This window comes from Python bivittatus, unplaced genomic scaffold, assembly GCF_059951505.1.
Source record: "Python bivittatus isolate LINGU-HERP-01145 unplaced genomic scaffold, Pbiv_v1 ctg000340_np1212, whole genome shotgun sequence".
NCBI lineage: Eukaryota > Metazoa > Chordata > Lepidosauria > Squamata > Pythonidae > Python > Python bivittatus.
In genome coordinates, this window is record NW_028277056.1 from 17,045,411 (window position 1) to 17,063,923 (window position 18,513).

Consider the following 18,513-nt stretch of genomic DNA (forward strand, 5'->3'; position numbering starts at 1 on the left):
TGAACTGAAACATAATAGGTTTGTATTGATATAAATGATACTTTCTCTAGCATTATTAGCATCTCCCTCCTCATTAGCTAAAATCTTTCCTTCTCTCTTGCTTTATGCAGTATCTTTAGCAACAGCATATTTTTAGCATCAGCTATAAATTTCTGAGTCTGAAATATCAAGTTACTGTCTGACTTCTGTCCAATAACTTTTGGCATGCTGATGTAATGATTGGGTTGAAGAATGAGCTTTCCTAATGAAATGTAGCCATGTTTCTAAAGCAAAAGAAAAATAAATTGCTGCCAGAATTCCTATTACTCATCTCCAACTGAAGCATCTTTAAACTTTTAATATCTGTAATCTACATGACGTTATGACAATATCTTCCAGTAACTTCAGATTCATTAGCTTTTTTAAAAAATGAAGTAATATGGAAGTCACTGAAAAATGCCATTTTAACTCCTAGATTACGGAAACTCAGTTCTTGTTTTGAAACATGAAATGGAAAAAAAATGAAACAAATGTTCTCTTATATCTTAAATAATAGTCAAGAAAGAAGTCAGATTACATCTTTTACCATCCACACTGTTCTTTGACTGGTGGACTGCGTCCTAGCAATCATTAGCATCACCAGGTTTTGTTGTTTTACTTTTTTGAATGACAAAACAGGGCAAGTGAAAATAAATGAATCAGGGATGCCAAGGAGAGTTGGGCAACCTTTTTTCTTCAACCAAGCTCCTTTAGGAGTAGTGTGGGGCGGGAGCAAACAATGGGGGCCCAGAACCAAAAGTGGATGGGGGTACCTCTTTTCTCTCTCTCTCCCTCCCTCCCTCTCCTCCTCTCTCCTTTTTGGGACACTTTGTGAAGCAATAGGCTATAGGAAAGAGCAAATGGTCTCAGAGCTTGGAAGTGTTGTTTTGCATAGTATGTGTTTTAATATCAGTTGGAGGGTTACATAAAATTAACCGAATTTGATCCTTCCTGGCATAGGAGAAAGTGAGGTAGCAGTTGAAATATAGAACTGGACTCTAGGCAGAATTTTTAGAAAGGAAAGGAAAAGATAAACAGGGAATGAGTGAATGAGTTTTAGAGAAACATTTTAACTGAGAACAAAGGAAGAGAATTAAATAGAAGGGCATTCTAGTGATCTGAAGCTGTCTGGAAAATGAACTATAGTTGAAGAGTAGAGATTGTAATTTTAGGTTAAAATAGAAGATAGGCAATTCAGAATGAAGGAATTAAGGAACAACCTGCTTAGAAATGATAGCATTGATTGCAGGTTTAAGGAGGCCCTGGCACTCACAGGCTGTTTTGTGGAACCCCTTCTTCTATCAGTGGTCCATATTATTAGGCCTTATAGCTTAACTAACCACAGAAATAAGCAGTGCTAGGCATTTAGCCATTGAATACGGGTAGTCCTCGTTTAGTGACCAATAACAGTTAACAATGGTGATAAGTAACTTGACGACCAATCCTTGCATTTACAACCTTTGCAGGTCTGTAAAGCAAAGGAAAGCTGAAGTAAAATCGTAAGCACGGTGGTGGTTTCACTTAGAGACCACTTCACTTAACCGGCCCAATTGTTGTCACCAAACAAGGACTACCTGTATCCCACAGTAATCTGCACTGGGGATTGTGGAAAATAAAAATGATGACTATATTCAGCTATATACATGTCTGGGTCAGGCATATTTGGACCCAGTAAATGTTAGCTATATGCCCTGCCAAGTCTTTAAAATTATGGAGCAAATGCCAGCTTTGAAAAAGAACGTTCACCAAATATGCTTTTCTTGTTTCTACTGTTTTGTTCATTTTTTAAGATAGAAGAATGATACTTCAGCATAGCTAAGTCTTCCCCAGTTGATGCCTTCAAAAGGAGTTAAGTCATGATTCTTTAATCCTCAACCTTGGGTCAGGTTGATAAGCATCTAGTTGAGAAAGGCTAGCTTAGGCTGTAATGTCACCGAGCACATAAGTCATACCAATTCTTACTTCTGTTTTATTTGTCATCCAGGAGACCCGATTAGATGATTTCCACTATATTGCAGTTGCTCTTGGAAAATCAGGAGAGTTTGGCAAGAACCATTCTGGGGTAAATTATTCTGCAAATTTTTCCTTAAATGTTCATAGTATATCTTCTGAAGTAAATACTGGTTGAAATTTGGCATTTTCTGCCATTTTTTTTTAATTTATTTATATTTCAAATTTGTCACTACTCATCTCACTGCAGAGCGACTCTGGACTCCACCATATGATGGAGTAGGGTTTTTTCCCAGTTTTTATTGTCAGCTGTTTGAAATTTTGTTCCAGTTAAGTCATGTTGGGCTTGGGCATGTTTTATTCCAAGGCAGCAGATGCCATACCACAAGCGACTAACATATATTTCACTTTATTTATTTATACCCCAAGACCAATATTTAAAAGAAAACAATGCTACAACTTATAAAATATAAAAAAATAAAAATTATACAGAAATGCCTAAAACAATTAGCAGTGTAAAAAAGGCATCGGATGATTCTGCAAGGCATGGCTATTGAAACAATTAGCAACCTTATTCAAAGTAGCTGAAATTTGATCACCCAGGAGAAAAATGATAACCTGCTGCTCAGAGAAGCAATTAAGATTTCTAATAATTGGTGTTATGAGTTCTGTCCTCCATTTATTGTACAGAGGCATGCTAGCAGTACACGTGAAACAGATTCGACTTCTCTATCTCTATATGTGTGATTTTCATAAGGGATACTGATATATCTACCAGTCATTGCCTTTATAGGCAATTCACCAGTTTGAGCCAAGGTGAAGAGTCTCCTATGTGAAATATGTGAAATGTTATAAAAATATCTGAGAAAAGAGCAGGGGAGGGTGATTAAAGAGCTGTATTGGAGGTGGGAAATCCTGGTTATAGCTGTTTGGAGATCTGGGTCCCGGATCTTCTGCTGAAGGTTGCTAGAGTTTTATCAAGGGTGAGACCGGCTAATGCTGGAAAAGAAAAGCTGCAATAAGTCAGATTGAGATAGATTTCTCTTCTTAGGGAAGATTCAAAGTTATCTAATAAGGTGAGGTGAACCAAAGATGCTCCCCAAAAGATTTGCTTCAACCAGTATTGGAGGTGACAGAGCCTCAGACAGGTCCTAAGCCTAATTCCAGCTGGATAAGGGAGTTAAGGCTGGAATAAAGAACCCAAGTTATGGCCTTTAAAAATATGGATTGGATAGCTTCTAACCTAGGAGCATCCTTATAAATTCATAGCTGGGTGGAGCTTATACTGTATTTAATCAGCAAAATATTTCACTGAATAGGGACTTAAGAAATAATTAATCATATACTAATGCTGTTTAATGTGTTTATTATACATTGGTTTCACCTCTCCAAAGGATCCCTATAGGAATCTTCCTCCCACCACATAATCCTCATAACAATCCAGAGAGGTAGGCCAGCTTGAGAAATTTTTTTTTTCTATATAAAATCAGGCTGAGTATAGTCTTCTCTGCTAATCACATAGCATAAAAACAAACTGCTTGGCAGTTTTATTTCCAGTTCATTTCCCAATAAACTACTTGCAGAATTTGCTTGTTTCCTAATAGCCAAACAGTGTATTGACCTTTTCATCAACCTGTCCTTATAACCTCAAAATCCTTTTTTTGGATAGTCACTGCTAGCTCAAAACCCATTGTTATATTTGTGATAGTATTATTGTCTTCCCCTTGTGCTCATCACTAGCTTACACATTTGCCATTTTAATGTCAATTTCCCTAGTTTCACAAAAGTCCTTTGGAACTCCTTTTTTTTTTTTTTTGGTTGCTTGAATAAATTTAATAAGTAAAGAGGTAAGATTGCTTTGCTAATCTTTCACAAATTCACATACTTTATGAACAAAAAACACTGGTCCCAATAAGAGACTTGGAGGGGGTCACTATTTACATCTCTCCAATGTGAGAGGTAAAAAGGTAACTTCCTTGAGTAGAGTTCAACTTCTGCTGCCTTTCTGGACATGTTTAGGTAGATTTTATGCCTAATTTCTTTCTGTCCTTAACCAGTCGCTCCTCATTAATATGTCTTTTTTATTCCATGACTGTTATTTTTGCACAGGGATCTTTGATAAAGGACTTGTCAAAAGATTTTTGAAACTCCAAATAAACAATATTAGCAAATCACTCTCAAGCGATTTATTTGTCTAAAAAAAATCTACAATATTAAAATGAAATGACCAGTGAAAAGTCATGCCAAATTCTTCTTTGGCAATATTTTTCCTCACATATACTCGATGATTCTATCTTGAATAATGTTTTCACACAAACATTCCTGGAACACGTCCATCATCTATACTTTCCTGAATCTTTACTAAATCCCTTGTTGAAAAAAGTGTTACATTGACAGCTTTCATCCGCTGATACAGAGCTAAAGTTTAAGGACAAATTAAGTATTTTGTCAGCAATTTCATATGTTGGGTTCTTTAAAACAAGAATAAACTAGTTCCGGCTATGTTTCCTTTTCTACTATTAATCCCATGAATTTAATTTCTTTGGCTTGTTATTTTTTACTTATTTTCTGTGCTCTGAATAATATTATTTATCTTGCAAGGGAATAATATGGTGAGTACATATGTGAGCATGATTTTATGCTCTTGTTATTTTAAAAGCTTTTTTGCATCCTTTATTACGGAAATAGTCAAGCCATGGGCTTAATGCATCCCGTAGCTCCTCATTTGCAGCCCCCTCCCAGCACACAGAGTTTGTGCAATTGAAACTTTCAGCAGTGCAGTTTTTCTTCTTTTTCACATAAAAGTGGAAATTGGAACCAACAGTCTCTTTGAGGCAAACCAATTCCACTACCTCCTTTAAAACCCCCAAACTGACTGAAAATCTGCCAATTTGGTGGCACAACTCAGCTGATTGTTTGGGTTTGGAGGAGTTATAGGTGGGAAATAGGAACTTTTAAAAAAACTTCCACTACCATTCCTACCCTTTACAAAAAAAAAAAAAAACAAGGGGAGGAAAGGCTGAATTTTTATCCCACTCCTTCTGCTGTTATTTCATTGCTTTAAACAACCATAGTGACATTATATACATGGACATCACCAGATGGAGTATGCAGAAATCAAATTGACTATATTATTGGTAGAAGGAGGTAGAAGAACTCTGGGATAACAGCAAAGACATGGCCAGAAGCCAACTGTGGAAAATCATCAACTGCTCATATGCAAGTTCCAAGTTAAGCTAAGGAGAAAAAGAAAGTCAACCAGTTTCCACAATATGATCCTGTGCATATACCCACCAATTTGAAGGAGTACATCAGGAATTGCTTTGAAGTCCTGAACTGCTGTGATAGGGAACCAGAGGAATGATGAAGTGAAATTAAAGAAATTGTTATGGATGAATGTGGAAAGAGACTGCCAAAGACCAAGAAACAAAAGAAACCAAATTAGATGTCAGAACAAACAGTGGAAATTGTCAAGAAGAGAGGAGAAGTCAAAGCCAAGAAAGACAAAGATCTCAGGAACAAACCTGACAAAGTATTTCAAAGAGCTGTAAAAGAGACAAGAAGCAATATTACAACAAATCTGTAAAGATATCAAAGATGGAAACAGATAGAAAAACAAGGAAAGTTTTCCAAAAGACCTCTGAGCTCAGAAGGAGGTTCCAATCTCAAACTGGTATGCTGAAGGATGCCAATGGATAGATAATAACTGATTCAAAGATCAAAGAAAGGTTGAAGGAGTGTGCTGAAATTCTATACAGTAAGGATATAGTATCAACATCAAAGACACCATAGAAGATACTCCCTACTTACAAGAACCTTTAGTACTAGAAGATGAAGTTAGATAAGCCCGCTAGTCATTACCAAGTTGGGAGCTACAGAAATTGATGGAATATCTACAGAACTATGGCAAGCAACAGAAGAAAAACCATTAAAGGTTCTAATCTAACTACAGTATACCAGCAAACTTGGAGAACGACACAATGGCCAATCGATTGGAAGATCTACGGTCAATCTACGTTCCAGTACCAAAACGATAGTTAATGGAGTATGCAAATTATCATACAATATCCTTAGTTTCTCATGCTAGCAAAATAATGCTTTAGAAAAGGCTGAGGAACATGAAACATTATTGCTGATATACACTGGATAATTCAGAAAGCCAAAGAATAACAAAAACAGTATGTGCTTCATTGATTATAGAAAAGACTTTGATTGTGTTGATTATGTTGAGCTGAGGAGTGTACTTAGAAAATGGGAATCCCAGACCATCTCTTTGTTCTCATGCAAAAACTATATGCATGACAGGAAGTCACAGTATGGACAAAAAATGGAGAAACAGACTGTATCTAGGTTGGCAAAGGAGTGAGACACGAGTGTATACTCTCCTCTTATTTATTCAAACTACATGCAGAATCTATATTGATGAGAGCTGGATTGGAAGAAGATTAATGTAATTTTAAAGCTGGAGAAAGAAATGTCAATAACTGTGCTATGCTGATGACACTACTCTGAAGCCAAAAATGCAAATCAGTAAGCTCTAGTAATAAAAATCAAGGACCACAATGAACAACTGGGACTAAAATATAAAGAAAACCAAACTAACAGATACAACCAGACTTAGAACTGACAATTATGATATTAAAGAGATAGATAGCTGCTACCTTTTAGGATCAACAACCAACAGTAAAGAAAAAGCAGTCAATATATATGCCACAGGCTAGTACACAGTAGAGCAGCCATGAAGGTCTTGGAAAAGATATTCAGATCTACAAAGATCAGAATTGTGCAAACCATGGTATTCCCTTTGACCCTCTATGGAAGTGAAAGTTGGATTTTGAAGGACCAGGATAGAAAGAGTATTGGCACTTTTGAACTTTGGGGTCTGAGAAGACTCTAAGAATACCATGGATAGCCAACAGAACAAATGGATCATTGAACATATCAACCCAGAGTTCTCACTCAAGGTACAAATTACCAGGTTCAAATGATCATACTTCAGACATGTAATGGAAAGACCTAGCTCTTTGGGGAAGTCTATAATACTGGGAAAGGTGAAAAGAAGGAGAAGAAGAGGAAGACCAGCAGCAAAGTGGATGGATTTAGTTACCGCAATTATGGGTGCACTGTTGGAAAACCTGAAAGACCAGGCTGGGGACAGATCCTCCTGGGAAAAAAATCCATGTGGTCACTAAGAGTTGAAATCAACTTGATGTTATTACCACCTTCCAATAATATCATCTGCAAGCTTCTAACCACTGCAGGGAATGAATTGCAGCCCCTGACTTAAAAAAAAAGTTGCCAACCCTATTTATTTGTCTCTTGGCATTTATTTTGTACAGTGGAACCTCGGGTTATGAACGCTTCTGTTCATGAACTTTTTGGGTGACAACCAGCTCCGGCCGCAAAATTTTGCTTCGGTTCGCGAACTCCGCCTCGGGTTACGAACAGGATCTGCGGCCATTTTCCCTCTCGTGACCCAGTCCGCGGCCATTTTCCGCCCCGACACGTGGTCCGCGGCCATTTTCCACCCCTGACACGTGGTCCACGGCCATTTTTCTGCCCCGACATGTGATCCGTGGCCATTTTCCACCCCTGACACATGGTCGTAGGGAGGGGGACTCTCCCTCCAAGCAATAGCCGCCTTCCTGTCCTCCACGCCAGAACGGATTAACGGTAATTACATTGAACTTTATGGGAAAATTTGCTTCGGGTCGCGACCAATTTGGGTCGCGACCAGAGTTACAGAACAAATTAAGTTCGTAAACCGAGGTTCCACTGTATATGCTTTATTCCTTTTTTCTCATATGGAGGATATTTCCATTTCCTTAAAAACGAACTATTTTTTCTAATAGTTTTCTTGGCAGTATTCATTAATCATAGTAACTTCTTGGATTTGGGTAGTGCCTTTCTTGACCTATGATGCACATTCTAGCTCAATTACTGTGTTGATGACTAATCTCCAAGTAAACTAGAGACATTTGACTTCTTGATTTTCTGTTTAACTTCTTTTTTAACAGTTTTTTTACAACATTGTCAAATGCGACTGTTTTGGATTTCTTGAGCAAGTTTCAGTCTACCTATAAATTAAATTTGGTAGTACTATCTCCGCTATTTCTAGTGAGATGTGAGCATTCACATCTCAGATTTTTTAGGATCTGTATCAAATTTGAACGCACTGATTGACTTGAAAACTATTTATTTTCTTTCTATTTAATTTCACATCTGCAAAATAACTTATTTTTTTAAACATGGCAAACAAAGAGAAATAATCCCAGCCTTCCTTTTCAATCAGGGAAATCTTAATCCATTTTTTCCGTCTCTTAGGTCATTCCCACCAATAAGACTGCATTTACAATATTGACTTTCAATGATTTAGTCACCTCTGCTATTCCTCTTGCACCCGAAGACCCTGCCTGCTGGGAAAGCTTTTGTTCGAGACAGGAAATGCCAGCAAGACAGAGCTGTAATCCAAGATGAGAGAGGCTGGATTTACTGAAAAAGAAATTGAAAGCCTTCAGAGTCTGCAAATTGTTATTTTACCAACAGCTAATTGGTAAAGGGGGGGAGGGAGAGAGTATTTGGGGGAAAGAAACTTTTTTTTATTGTTTTGCTTGCTGTGTATACTTTGTAAATAATTCTCCTATTTCATACCCCCTCAGATTTGATTTAACTGTTCTTTGGCTTAGTTTGTATAAGTGGCTGGTTCTTCGTTCTCTGCAATGCAAGAATTGGTATATTCCTATTTTCTCCTAGGCATGTATCAGTTTTCTCTGTGGAATGACCTGTGTAATTGCATGAGATGTAGAGGATAAGGGTATATGTCCACTTCTTCATCAAAGAAATATGCTGATATGGTATTACATGATGAATTTTCTTGCTGTTCCTACATTAATTCATATATATTCAGATGCACCACCCCACCAAATAATGGACATGAATGGAAAAAGAAAAGTACAAGGTCACATTAATGACTTCCACCCAAAAATAAGTGGTCTCTGGTGGCCGTACCGTGCTGAAAAGGGATAATGATGGTGTTCTGTAATATTAAGGGAAAGACTTTATGCAAGCCTGTCTATATAAATTACAGAGTTGCCAAGATTGACATATCTAATAAATGTGGATGTGAGAAAGGAAATAGAAACAGCTGCTTTTGGGCTTTGTACTTCCAGGCAATGACCAGAAGTAATGAAAAGAAACTCCTGCATAACAGGTGTGGTTTAATATACCTCCTAGTCGTAACAGCAGATGGTTGTCGTGAGTTTTATACCCTCTACTTCCTGGAGTATTTATTTTTAAAAACTGAATGTGCATCTGTATGTGAAAGCTATGGTCTAAATCTAGGAAATGATCTTGTTCCCTGGATTGCAGTGGAGTCATAGAAATGTTCAAGACTGTGCCCAGAATGGGTGGGAGTTCATCCAGGAAAAGAATCTAGAGTTTCTTGTAAAGGTAGTCTAAGTACATGGAGTGTCCAGACCTGAGCCAAGTTTAGTCTCCAAAAAAGAATTAAAGGACAAGGGGTATGAAAAATCTGTTATTGAGAATTTGAAAAGCGATTGCCAGTCAGAGTAGGCATTATGGGAGTAGATCCTGTGTCCCCAGTGTGGCACTTCTAGACATCAATGTATTCCATGATACATCTTTTGGTGTTTGTCAGGTTCAATACCCCCCCCTTTTTTTTTAAGATTCTTCTAGTTAGAAATAGATGCTGCACAGTACCATCCTCCACCATAATTTCTATTTTCAAAAGTGTCCCTTGGCCTTATGTAGAGCCAGAGGCATTTGCCCGGTAAAACCTAAACTTGGAGAGCAGCCTCACCAGTTTGTCTTCTGTTAAATGGATGTTTTGTTATTTGTTTCACTCGCTATGGCATCCTTTTTGAAAGGCCCCATAATATTTTCTCAAAATTCTAAATGTAGTCATAGGCCCAAAAAGATTGTGGGTCCCTGGACTAGATGGACAATGGAAGAAAGCAAGCAAGTTTCAGTGTTCTTCAGTACCATGGAGAGATCCTGGAGAATAGATGAACTTTCTAGAACATTCTCAGGCCCTATGAGAAACATATTAGGAGTCAAGCTTTTCTGGCATCAAGTGCCATCACCTTCAAAAGTCTGAATCTCACAAATTCACACAGTGTTTATCCAAAATTGGAGAGGAGGGATTGGGTGCCAGTAAGGATTGTAACCCATCAGGAGTGGGTGCCTATAGGATATCATATTTATCCTGTCCTACTGTATCTTTCATCAGGTTCTGTCTTCTCCTTTTTCCTTAGTTAGAGAGGATACTGGGGTAGTGTTCTAGTTTACTGTGGCTACCTTAGAGTTTCAGTGGTACCTGAAAATTATAAATGTGTTTCCATACTGGTTTTATCTCTGTTTTCAGATTATCAAGGGATGTACTGGTCAGCAATAAATCAGTCTTTTTCATACAGAAATCCAGCTGGTACAGTTTTAGAGATGCAAGTCATTAACGCCATCAAATCCAATACCCTGCTCAATGCAGAAATTCAAATGCATCCCTAAGAGCTCGCTCTCCAGCCTCGGCTTGGACACCTCCAGCAAAGGGGATCCCACCGCCGCTTTGAGTCATTGATTCCACTGCTCCTAAATGTAGGAGGTTTCTCCTTATATTTAATCAGGAACTTCCTTCTTGTAATTTAAATCCATTATTCTGTAACCAGGCCTGTGAGATGATAGAGAACATATCGTGAGCTTTCACGTGCCAACCACTTGGGCATCTGAAGATGCTATATCGTCTCTCCTTCAGTATGCCGAGTTCCTTCAGTCTCTCTTCATATGGCTTAGTTCCTAGTCCCCTGATCATTCTTACTGCCTTTCTCTGAATCTGGTCCATTATGTTTGAATCCTTCTTAAAATGTGGTACACAGAATAGCACACAATGCTCAGGATAAAATCTGGCCAAAGCAGAATAGAATGGCACTCTTGCTTCCCATAATTTGGAAACTAATTCTGCAGCCTAAAATTATATTGTGAGCCTTAAATTTCCTAATGCTTTTTCTACAGTTCTGGCCATTTTTCCTTAATGTCCATTAACATCTTTGGCAGGTGGCAGGAAGCGAAAAGGCTTCTGCATAAGGTGTTGTAAATCTTCCAGGCAGAGAGACAATGTTGAACTATATGGGCTGGTGCTGTGATACGGTATTAAATCCTTTTTTCTGCAATGTACCATTCTCAATAATTTGTCTGGATTTTCAGTGCAGATCTTAACTGTGCATTTCAACAGAATTTTCTTTCACAGGAAACCTCTGGAGGTTGAGTCATGGCAACTGGACTTCTTTTCTTTTTGGTTAGAGACGTTTCACTACTTGTCCAAGCAGCTTCTTCAGTCTAAAAAAGTTGGTTAGGGGGACCCCATAAAAGTCTTCCAGGGTGGCTGTGTTTCTTACTAGCATGATAGGCTCCTTGAAGGGACAATAGGAGATGTGATTAGTAGAGTCTTTGAGATGTAGATGTCTTACTCCTAATCCCTCACTCATCCCCAGGGGGATGTTAAGTGTTGCCTTCCTCGTGAATTTTTGAACTGTTCTTAATCTTCCTGGGGACTGTTGAAAGGGCAGTCTGGAAAATGGGAGACAAGTTGTGTCTGAGGCCTCCACCTCTACTGAGGGAAGGATTTTCCACTTTGGCATAAATGGATTCCTTCCTAATAAATAAATGGATTACAGCCTTTACACAAGAGGATGGCCCAGCACAGGAGGAACAACAACACAGGGCCAGAATCAGCAGTTCACCTTCACCTAAAAGAAAAAGGACACTCATTTGAGGACAATAATGTTCACATTTTGGACAGAGAAGATAGGTGGTTTGAGAGAGGAGTGAAAGAAAAGAAGTCCAGTTGCTATGACTCAACCTCCAGACAATTCCACCTGGATGACTGAGAATCTTCATAAACATAGGAAACCTTCTCTTTTACCAGATTTTTCTGATTAGCTGGCACTGTTGCATTAGTTCTTTAGGCACTCATGTTTTCCTACTGCACATATAAATTATTAAAAGCACAAGTTTCTAAAGCTATGCATCTTTATAAATAGTATGATTCAGTGTCTCTGAATTTTAAATTCAAAGCATAACAGTAAAATAGCCCCTGTGAAATGTCTTAGTTTACAATTCAGCCCTGCCTCAATTCTTCAGAAAGTTACCTTTTAGTATATGTTGCTAATTGTCAGTACTATTAATCATGCACTCTAGATTGCTCAGTGTGAATGTGTAAAAATGTTAAATTGTCTTTGAAAGAGATCTGAACATTTGGAATAAACGTACATAAAACAAAATTATTTTTCTTCTTCTAATTGAACAGCAGAAATGGTTTAGTCTGAATCCCAAATGCATTTCTATTGCCTACACTCTTAAAACTCCCCTTTCTCACACATACACCCGAACACCCACATTTAATTAGGGATATAAGGGATGTGAAGCAGAAGTCCCATTTCTAAATATGTTCAAACCAAGAAACATAATTCAAGAGAGCTCTGCTTCTATTTAATCTTCAATAATTACAAAAATATTAGCATGGACGCATTCTTTCTATCTACACTGATTTGTGTCTCATGCATGGGTGGAGGTACCCTTTTTCCTCCATTGAGCCACCTTTACTTGGGTGAACTAGGATTGCTGGCAGATGAACGGAGACAAAGCCAGTGGTTGCTGGGTCTCTCTCTTCCTGCCAGCCTCTTCTCAGCTCAGCAGGCTAGTTACCTTTCTCCTACCTCATATATCTCTTATTTGTTTCAATCAAACCTAAGAGAACTTTATGTAATATTGTGGCTTGTTGGGTTGCTTAAGCAGACCACTGGCCTATAATATAAATTCTTATGATCTGAAATGTCTGTTGGGTGAAGGAGAAATCAAGGCAGGATAGAATCTACCCTGGCTTATGTGATTCATTACACAGATATAGAGAGACGTAAACTTTATTTTGGTCATTGACCAATAAAAATACATCCAGTAAAACAAAGAAAGTTAACTCATAACATCAGTAAGTACTAGCAACCATTTGGGGGTGAAGCTTACACATATTGTAGCAAAATTTTGCTACTTTTAGAATATGAATGGATAAAAGTCTTGTTATGAGGAGCATATGACACTTAGTAGTAGACATCCTACCTCGTGATAAGGTAAGAATGGGAAATATTGAAAGGGCCAAGGGTCTTAAGTCAGTTTCCTGACCGTGGAGACAGTAGGAGGCCTTCTAGTGTCATCCTGTCACCTAGAATGTGCTAAAAATTTGCCAGCCTATTTGTGAATGAATGAGTGAATTTTTCAGAGTATAAAGGATGAGAATGAAAGTGGTTTGTCTCAGGAAGGTATCTTCCCATGTTCATTCCATTTCTATCCTTAAATCGTCCCAAATTTTATAAAAGGGCAAATCTGATCCGTTTAATATCAAGTGAACTCTCAACAAAGAATCATAGTACCAAGAGAAATGCTCTTGAGTGGCATGTGCATTATAGACAATCTAGAAGTGTACCCAGTTTACACCCCCCCCCAAAAAATAAAAATGGCTAGAATAGCCAAAAGATATCTACCAGAGAGGTTATGAATCATCCGAAAGTAAACTTAGACATCATCTTTAAAAATTAATATTATAGCAAACTGTGCTGAGAAATTGAGTATATTTGTGAACATTTGCCTCCCAACATCGAATGTACTATGCTGTTCTCATTAGCACTGCAATAAACATTATAAATTCTGTTTAGATAATTCTCAAGATTATTAAATGGATACCGATAATAAAATTCATTTCTCCTTACCCGAAATGAACTGTTTATACATGATTAACTGGCTGATGGATATATTGTCATTTCCATACAAACCGCCCTTGGACACAGCCAAGTACCACTCCTATAGGATTTAAGTCAGACAGCAGTTATCACATTTCTAAAATTTTACTTTACATCATAGTAAAGAGTTTTATATTTGGTGTATGTGCTTGGAAATGGGGTAGGGCAGTTGGCAGAAGTACCGGCTGCCTAGTAATGAGAAAGGTAATGGTTGCAATTCTAAGGAGATAAGAGTTGCTTTAAAAGCTTGTTCTGAAGTCATCACCTGATGAACCGGTAGAGCCTCTGAGTACTGATTGACTGCATTGAGCATTTTCAAATCACTTCTGGCTCTTTGCATGCCTTTCTAGTTTCATGCATGCCTGCTGATGTCTTGGGGACAGAGGATATGTAATAAAGTTTGGCTGTGTTATCTTAGATTGTCTGTATAGTTTCTCTGTCTTGGAATACTTCATTTTGTTATCCAGAGGATAATCATTCTTATCCCCTTGCAAAAGTAAGCAAGGGTATAGAGCTTATACATAAATATACATCCTAAGAATATAACTCCCTGCTTTCAAAGCATTTGGGGGGGGAGGGGGGGAGGGACAGCATAAAAACCCTAAAACATCTGGGATTTAAAAGTCCTCTCAAGCTGTGATAAAGAGAAGGCTTGCTTCATCTGCAGTGGCTGGTTCGAACACAATGAAAGATTAGTTCATAGGACTATAAAGATTACTGTATGTAAGTATTGCTATTGTTTTTATTGTATACATTATATATTGTGTATATAAGGAGTATTAGGTATGTTTGCCACCTCGAGTTATTTATTTAAAAAATTAAAAAGGCAGGATAAAAAATGGAAAGGAAAGGAAAGGAAAGGAAAGGAAAGGAAAGGAAAGGAAAGGAAAGGAAAGGAAAGGAAAGGAAGTCATGTTAGTTAGCCATCTTACCCAGTATTGGGTATTTCTATTGGCAATACAGGTAATTGGGACTAGAGTTTCGGTTGCTAAGCAATGCAGTTGTAAAGCATGACATCACTTAGCAATGACTTGCAACTTCCTGCTGGCTTCCAATAAGCAAAGTCAATGAGGAACCCAGCAGGAAGTCACAAGTCGTGGTCACAACAAGCCTTTCCTTCTTAGGTGGCTCACAAGCAGGCTAGCAGGCAAGAGCTACAGGATGGCAGGTGAGCACAAGTGCAAATGGGTGGGCAGGTGAGTCCCACAGCAGGCACTAGTGCAGACGGGTGGGCGCTACAGGCAGGTGAGGGTGGGTGGGTGTTACGGACAGGTGTGAGGGTGGGTGGGTGATATGGTGGATGGGCGAGTGGGTGTTACAGGCAGGCGCAAGTGCAGGTGGGGTGTGGCTGGATGCTACAAGCAGGCACAAGTGCAGGTGGGTGTTACAGGCAAGTGAGGGCAGGTGGGTGCTACAGGCAGGCACGAGTGCAAGTGGATGGGCAGGTGCAAGTGCAGGTGGGTATATGGGTGGGTGCTGTTGGCAGGCATGACTACAAGCGGGCAGGTGGGTGCTATAGGTGGGTGCAAGTGCAGGTGGGCCTGTGAGTGGGTGCTATGGGCAACTGCAGGTGTGGGTGGGCAGGTGGGTACTATGGGCAGGCACAAGTGCAGATGGGCACAAGTGCAAATGTGCGTGCATGTGGGTGCTACAGGTAGGCCCGAGTGCAGGTGGATGCAAGTGTGGGCAGGCATCACAGAGTGCAGCCACGAGTACAGGATGGCACTACAAAGTACAAGGTCCTCCTACCACCCAGGGGCTCCTCGGGAGAAAAAGCATTGGGAGAAAAAGCCATTTGCAACCTCCTGCTGGCTTCCCCATTGACTTGGCTTGTGGGAAGCCAGAAGGGAAGGTTGCAAATGGCAATCACATGACCACAGGATGCTGCAACCATTGTAACTGCAAGCTGGTTGCCAAGTGCCCAAATCAGAATGATGTGTCCATGGGGACACTGCAACAACTGCAACTTTGAGGACCAGTCATAAGTCCCGAGGGTTTAGCGCTGTCTTAACTTTGAATGGTCACTGAACAAATGGACATAACCCGAAGACTACCTGTAGTTCTCCATAGTTTTAGATAGGAGGTCTTTCTAAAACTCAACTTGCTTTGGTAAATGGTGATCCTACTTTAGGATTTGGGCATGTAAGCCACTGCTGGCTTAAATCCCCAGGCTGTTCATGTAGGGATTATCATGAATAATTTTCATTCAATGAATTGATCATAGAGGTGCCAACATTTATTATTTACAGTGTTAGTTTTAACCTTTGAACCCTTAAACAGTTTTAAGACCTGAGTATCAGAGGACTAAAGTATCAGTCTGGATATTATAGTAAAGTCGAGAGTAGTCCATCTATAAAACTGTACTACTTTCTGAAAAGACGCTTGCTCCTTGGGAGGAAAGCTATGGCAAACCTAGATAGCATATTAAAAAGCAGAGACGTCACCTTGCCGACAAAGATCTGCATAGTCAAAGCTATGGTTTTTCCAGTAATAATGTATGGCTGTGAGAGCTGGACCATAAAGAAGGCTGAGTGCCGAAGAATTGATGCCTTTGAACTGTGGTGCTGGAGAAGACTCTTAAGAGTCCCCTGGGTTGCTAGGAGGTCAAACCAGTCAATTAAAGGAAATCAACCCTGACTGCTCATTGGAAGGATTGATAATGAAGCTCAAGCTCAGATACTTTGGCCATCTAATGCGAAGAGAGGACTCTTTGGAAAAGACCCTGATGCTGGGAAAGATTGAAGGCAAAAGGAGAAGAGGACGGCAGAAGATGAGATGGTTAGATAGCATCACTGAAGCAATGAGCATGAAACTGAGCAAACTCAGGGAGGCAGTGAAGGACAGGAAGGCCTGGCGCGAGATGGTTCATGGGGTCACGAAGTCGGACACGACTTAACGACTGAACAACAACAACTTTCTGAAATCTGTTTATTGGGCTCATGAGAGAGAGAGACTTCTATGTTGTTCTCAGCCTATGGAATGCATTCCTTCAGGAGCTGCATTTAACCCCCACTCTTTCCACATTCAGAAAAAGAACCAATATATCATCTATATATAATCACAGAATGTATGAGTTGGAAGGTATTTTATAGGTCAGGTTATGTAATCTGCTCAGTGCAGGCCATCTCTGGCAGGTGACCATTTAGTCCCAGTTTGAAATCCACCAGCAAGGAAGAGTCTACCACTGTTCTTGGCAGACTGTTCCACTGCTTAACAGTCTTTATGGTCAGGAAATGCTTTCTAATTCAGCCTGAATCCCCTGGTGTTTCGATTCAAGCCATCAATCCGAATCTTTTAACCTCATTTCAACAGAACCCAGGTCTAACTTGTCTTTCACACAGCGTTTTAGATATTCCTGGATCATTCTCTTTCACCCCTTAGTCCTCCCTTTTACAAACTAAACATGCCCAGCTCCTTTAACTTTCTTTATAGGCTTAATTTCCAGATCCCATATCATCTGGAAGCTCTCTAATGAACCCACTCCAACCTCTCCATCTCCCTTTCAAAATATGGTGCCCAGAACTGAACACGGTACTCTAAATGCAGAGTAAGTGCAGAGTACAATGGATTTATTACATCCTGTGGTTTGGAGATGCTGCTTTTCAGATGCTGCACAAAAGAGCCAAGAAAGCAAACAAATGCAAACAATTCAACCCAGAGTTCTTACTTGAGGAACAAATGACTAGGCTCAAATTAACTTACTTCAGGCATATTATGCAAAGACCTACCTCTCTGGAGAAGGCTTTAATGCTGCGAAAGGTGAAAGACGAAAAGATGACTAGCAGCAAGGTGGATGAACTCAGATACAGTGGTGATGAGTTCACCATTGGAAGAAAGACCAGGTTAGGGACAGATGGAGAAGAATCTATCTACATGGTCACTAAGAGATGACAATGACTTGATGGCACATAATCAATAACACTACTTGGTTCTGTTCAGATCGTGGTCCCCTAGGACCTCTAGATCTTTCTTACATAAGTCACCAAGCCAGATATCTGCAGTCTTGTACCTATGGACTTGATGCAAGACCTTATGTCACAGCTGGCCATCATCCTATTGGATTTGGCCCAATTTTTAAGCCCATCAAGATCCTTTTGGTAGTATTCCTACTACTCCATTCTCTACTGAATGTATAAAGATGTTGAATAGTACTAGGCCAAAGACAGACCCCTGAGAGATCCCACTCAATACTTCCTTCCAGGACAATGCAAAGCCATTTATGAGTATACTTTGAGAGAACTGTGTGTCCAACTGCAATTCCACTAGACTGCAAAACTGTCTAGCTCATGTGGATATACATATAGTAGATGGTGGACTTTAGCAGTGGGGTAAAGAATCTTATGATTAAAAAAGAGACCTCAGAACATTGTATATTTCTTCTCAAGGAGGAAAAAAATAACACAGTAGATTGAAAACACACTGTTCCTTGAAGAAAAGAGGAAACAGCCATTTTCATGGTAAGCTTTTCTCTACAGTGATAATCATTAATGTTGGCAACTCACTATCGAGAAAAAGACCACAAGTGGTTGTCATGGAGATTGCTAGTTCATGAAACTTTGGCCTTACATTTCTTTGTGGGTGTCTAATATGTGACATGTGGCAAATAATTTATTATTGGTCTGCCATAAAAGAATTACTTGGCTTGTAAGGATTTTTTTTTTTTACCATGAAGTATTGGGTTTTTCAAACTATCCTAACTTTATTTCTCTGAAACATTGGAAGCAAGTCTCTTCATCAAATCCCT

General features: G+C 39.3%; 1 protein-coding gene across 2 annotated transcripts in view; it reads left to right on the forward strand.

Moving 5' to 3' along the window:
* Positions 1-14,170, forward strand: part of AASDHPPT (aminoadipate-semialdehyde dehydrogenase-phosphopantetheinyl transferase) — a 35,143-nt gene extending 20,973 nt beyond the window's left edge. For both annotated transcript variants that reach the window (XM_088140632.1, XM_088140633.1), the window contains exons 6-7: positions 2,003-2,080; positions 8,293-14,170. In XM_088140632.1, coding sequence (XP_087996758.1) covers positions 2,003-2,080; positions 8,293-8,445 — 231 coding nt within the window. In that variant the 3' untranslated portion in view covers positions 8,446-14,170. The remainder of the gene's footprint in view (positions 1-2,002; positions 2,081-8,292) is intronic.
* The last annotated feature ends 4,343 nt before the right edge of the window (positions 14,171-18,513 follow it).